The 5,000-nt window shown below is 51.6% G+C and overlaps 1 protein-coding gene across 1 annotated transcript in view; it reads left to right on the top strand.

Moving 5' to 3' along the window:
* LOC127970440 (uncharacterized) overlaps window positions 1–5,000 on the top strand; it is a 6,929-nt gene that overhangs the window by 1,407 nt on the left and 522 nt on the right. The window contains exon 1 of the mRNA XM_052573032.1: window positions 1–5,000. This exon is cut by the window's left edge and continues 1,407 nt beyond it; it is cut by the window's right edge and continues 522 nt beyond it. Within this exon, the coding sequence (XP_052428992.1) occupies window positions 1–2,070 (2,070 nt within the window). The 3' untranslated portion in view covers window positions 2,071–5,000.

Here is a 5,000-nt window from a genome sequence, read left to right as displayed (position 1 = left end):
ATAATAGCCGAACTCGCGCTGTCCTACGGAGGGGGGCACTTCTACACCTACCACAAGCTTTTTTCCGCTAAATGTGCAATCCGAATAGCTCAGTGGAACCAGTGCCCTTACTGGGGAGCGATCGACTCCGACTTGCACAGTCGCGTATTCCTAGGCTGTAGGAGCATTTCGTGCGCAATCTGCAGGTCCGTGGCTCACTCCACCACAACCTGCCCACAAATAAACCCGGACGCAACCCAACACTCTCTTACTCCCCCGGCAAAATCCACCAGCTATGTCCCAAAATCAGTTACCGCAGCAAACTCACGCCTAGCCCAACCAGGAGAAGAAAGCACCCAGCTATGTATCGCCTTCAACAACGGGAAATGCATCAGACAGCATTGCCGCTATCTACACTCCTGCAAGTTCTGTGGCGGTGCTCATGCACGCATAGTTTGCCCCGTGCATAAAGCCGTAAATAAAAAATCTAAAAATTACCTATCGACTCCTGTGAATATTTTTCGCATGACCATTGAACTAGCACACCATCCCGACAAAGAATTTACTAATTATCTCCTGTCTGGTCTCAAACACGGTTTTAACCCGGGCGTCGTTTGCGAGCTTACCCAAAACACCGTCTGCCGTAATCTCCAATCCGCCCTCGCAGAGCCCGATATAGTAGCTAACCTCATCAAAAAAGAAGTCGATTCAGGCTTCATGATCGGGCCCTTCAATACCCCCCCCTTCAAAACGTTCAGAGTCAGCCCAATCGGAGTGGCTACGAGAAAATTTTCTGGTAAGAAACGCCTAATAGTAGACCTGTCATCTCCGCATAATTCTACAGTCCCGAGCATCAATAGCTTGATACCCCTCGACGAATTTTCACTCAAATACCAAGACATAGATCAGGCAGTCGAACTGATTAAAATCGCGGGCCGAGGAGCCTGGTTAGCAAAAATAGACATCACTTCTGCTTTCAAAGTGATGCCCATCCATCCGGATTTTTGGCACCTGTTCGGGATACGATGGCTCGAGAAATACTATTTCGCCGTCCGGTTAACCTTCGGATGCAAAAGCAGCCCCAAAATTTTTGATATGCTATCAGAAGCCGTTTGCTGGATCCTTTCCAACAATTACGCAATCCCACATATTATCCATCTCTTAGATGACTTCCTGGTCATTTCATCGCCTAAGGCTATCCCAGCCGCCCATATCCTCACCGTCCAAAAAGTCTTTTCCGAGCTCGGGATTCCCATCGCTCAGGAAAAAACCATGGGTCCTGCCACAACCATAGAGTTCCTCGGCATCTACCTCGACTCAGCTAAATTTCAGCTCTCCCTGCCAAAGGAAAAGATTGATAGAATAATTCTCGTCTCATCCACCCTCCTCGACAGCCCTTGTTGTTCTAAACGCGAACTTCTTTCCCTGCTCGGGCATTTAAATTTCGCCATGCGCATAATTCCACAAGGACGCCCATTCATCGCGCACCTTCTAACACTCGCATCATCAGTTCACGCGCTCGAGGACCTCATTCCCCTAACCCATGCATGCCGCGACGAACTTAAATTATGGATCCTGTTCCTTAGACAATGGAACGGGCTTTCTTTTTTTTACAACAATTTAATCTCGTCTCCCATCGACTTGCAGCTGTTTACAGACGCGGCTCCCTCAATTGGTTTCGGAGGTTTCTACCAAGGCCGTTGGTTCGCGTCCACATGGCCCCCCCAGATGCAGGACTCGACCCAGTCCTCAGCTCTTTTCGAGCTCTATCCCCTCGTAGTAGCAGCCTTCCTGTGGGGCAATGAATGGACAACTAAAAGCATTTTAGTGCACTGCGACAACGAAGCCGTAGTTCAGTGCATAAACAAAGGCCGTTCTCACTCCCCCGCCCTCATGCCTCTCCTTAGACGCCTTATATGGATCGCAGCATGCGACCAATTCATAATTAGCGCAAAGCACGTCCCAGGTACAGAAAACCAAATCGCTGACTCCCTGTCTCGTTTTCTGTTTCAGAAATTCAGGACGCTGGCTCCAGAGGCGGACCAATTCCCCACTCCGGTTCCTCACTATTCAGAATTAATATTCCCGTAACTCACCCTCTAAAACCACTCCTCGAAGCATCACTGGACTATATTCTCCAAGCAGTCTCTCCCAGAACCCTCCAGTCATACGTGACTGCATGGAGGTGCTTTAAGTCATTTCACCTCACCTATAACATCCCTTTCCCAGATTTTTCTCTACTCTCCATCACCTCTTTCATTTCGTTCCTCAACGGCACCAAGGGTCTCCAAGTCGGATCTATTAAAAGCTACCTGAGCGGAGTCCAGTTTTTTCACAAACTAATGACCGGCGCTCCTTCACCCGAAATAAATAATTCACAAACCTCCCTCCTAATCAAAGGGATCCAGCGATCCCAGCCCACCCATCCAGACACCAGAAAACCCATAACGCTAGATATCCTCACAAAATGTATCCACACCCTCCGCACAAATTACCAACCCCTCAGCATTGCCCGCACGCTCGACGCCATGTTCATCCTTGCTTTTTTCGGTTTTCTCAGGTGCTCGGAGCTTACGATCTCTTCCAAATTTAATCCTAAAATCAACCCCACCGTGTCAGACCTAACCATACTAGATGACGAAACAATCGCTTATTTAATCAAACAAAGCAAAACAGACCAAACCAACAAAGGCCATTTCATATACATCTTCAATCTCCCCTCCCCAATCCAGCCTTACCAATCTGTCCTCGCTTTTTTACACCTTAGAAATTCCCAGGCAAAATCCCCACACGAACCCCTATTCACCGACGAGTCCAAAAAACCAGTCACTCGTTTCTGGTTCCAAAAACACCTCAAATGCGTCCTGCAATTATCAGGCATCCCAGCGAACAATTTCTCCACCCATTCATTCCGCATCGGGGCAGCAACTTCAGCTGCACAAAAAGGCCTCTCCAACCAACAAATCCAAACTCTAGGAAGATGGTCCTCAGAAGCATACCAAAGCTACATCAGAATAAATCAGTTTCACATTAAGAAAGCCCACCAAACCCTCATCGGCCATAAATAAAAAAAAAAAAAAAAAAAAAAAAAAAAATCCTATTATACCGCCGACTCCAGCCGCACACTCCCGGCCAAATAACCTAAACCTTTTCTATCCTATGACCAGCGAGGCTTCTCTCTTCGATGACAGGAGCACAAGCTCCCTTCGGATGCCGACGAGAGCCTCCCGGCCAGACAACCTCACCTTTTCCATTCTGCGGCCAACAAGGCTTACCCGTTCGTTGCCAGGAGCTCACACTCCCTTCGGACGTAGGTGAAAGCCCCCGGCTACCTGCTTTTCCATTTCTGTCTTTCGTACGGAGAAGTTTACCCGCCCAAAGTCAAGGCTCCCATTGAACGTAGGCGAGAGCTTCCCGGCTAGACAACCTTACCTTTTCCGTCCTTTGGCCAGCGAGGCTTAACCGTTCTATCCGGGAGCTAAGCTCCTGTCGGACGAAGGTAAGAGCCTCCCGGCCGGACAACCTTTTCCGTCCTTCAGCCAGAGAGGTTTACCCGTTCGATTCCTGGAGCTAAGCTCCTATCGGACGTCGGTCCGAGCCTCCTGGCTAGACAACCTGACCTTTTCCACCCTTGGCCAGCGAGGCTTACCCGTCCGATGTGAGTGCTCCCATCGGACGCCGGCGACAGCCTCCTGGCCAGCCAACCACGACCCTACTGTGTGTTTCAGGTTACTAACCTACAAGCAAGCTGCTTAAATGCTGCAAGTACCTAACACACAATAACTCTCTTTCCTCCCTACGGTCACCAAGGCTAAACCGTCTCTTGCCAGGAGTAGCAAACTCCCTTAAACGCCGACGACAGCCTAACGACCACGCAAACTTACCTTTTCTAAACCTACGGCCTGCGAGGCTCACCCAGTTTGTCCCCGCCGGACGCTGGCAAGAGCCTCCTGGCCACCTATCGTTACCTTTTCTGTCCGCCATCCGGAGAGGCTTACCCGTTCGATGCGCGTGCTCCCTTCGGACGCCGGCGAGAGCCTCCCGGTTAGACAACCTTACCTTTTCCTTTTCTATGGTCAGCGAGGCTTACCCGTTCGATGTGTGTGCTCCCTTCGGACGCTGGCGAGAGCCTCCTGGTCAGACTTGCTTTACGTTTCCACCCTACGGTCGGCGAGGCTTACCCGTTCGATGTGTGTGCTCCCTTCGAACGTCGGCAACAGTCTCTCGGCCACACAACTTACCTTTCCATTTGACGGTAGGCGAGGCTTAACCGTCCGACGCCACGAGTCTCGTCCTCTCGCCAAATCCTGCAAAAAAAAAAAAAAAAGCTACCCTCAGCTACTCTCACATCTTTTAACCCCGTCTGGCGAGGCTTACCCGTTCGATGTTCTGAGTTTGAGGCCCCATCGGATGCTGCGAGAGTCCTCCCAGTCGGGTTTTCCTTTCCAACCCTCCCCGTCCGCCGAGGCTTACCCGTCTGTCGCGTGCGCTCCCTTCAGACGTCTGGCGAGAGTCTCCCGGACGGGCCTATGCTTGCCAGCCGCAAGTGAATCTCATCCAGCCGATGCCGTGAGTCGGGATCTCCCTTCGGATGTTGCCAGAGTCCTCCTTGTCGGCTGGCCCAAAAGCTTTTTATCTGCCTAACCGAGAGGACCCAGACGTCCGTCATCCTGAGTCTCAATCTCCTGTCGGAGGCTTCATGGGCCCTCTCGGTCAGCGTTAGGCCCTTCACCCACTGAATAGCAGGGGCTATCAGCCAGTAGGGCCCGTACACCGACACCGTGACCTATTCCGGTCGAGGCAACTCGGGTCCTCCCGGTCGGGCACCACAACCACGCCGCTCCTCCTCATCGGCCGGCAGGGCTCACCGATCCAACGCCAAAAAAAAACTCCAGTTGAGCATCGGCCCGAGCCCTACCGACCGGGCGCCAACAACCACGTAGTTCACTAGCTGCAGCTGGTAGGGCCTACTCTCTCAACGCCCAAGTCGCTCCCTCCGGAGTACGTAGGCCCTTCCAGCC

This window comes from Carassius gibelio, chromosome B13 (genome assembly GCF_023724105.1).
Source record: "Carassius gibelio isolate Cgi1373 ecotype wild population from Czech Republic chromosome B13, carGib1.2-hapl.c, whole genome shotgun sequence".
Lineage (NCBI taxonomy): Eukaryota > Metazoa > Chordata > Actinopteri > Cypriniformes > Cyprinidae > Carassius > Carassius gibelio.
Note: the sequence above shows the minus strand (reverse complement) of the source record. Positions and strands in the feature narration are given on the sequence as shown.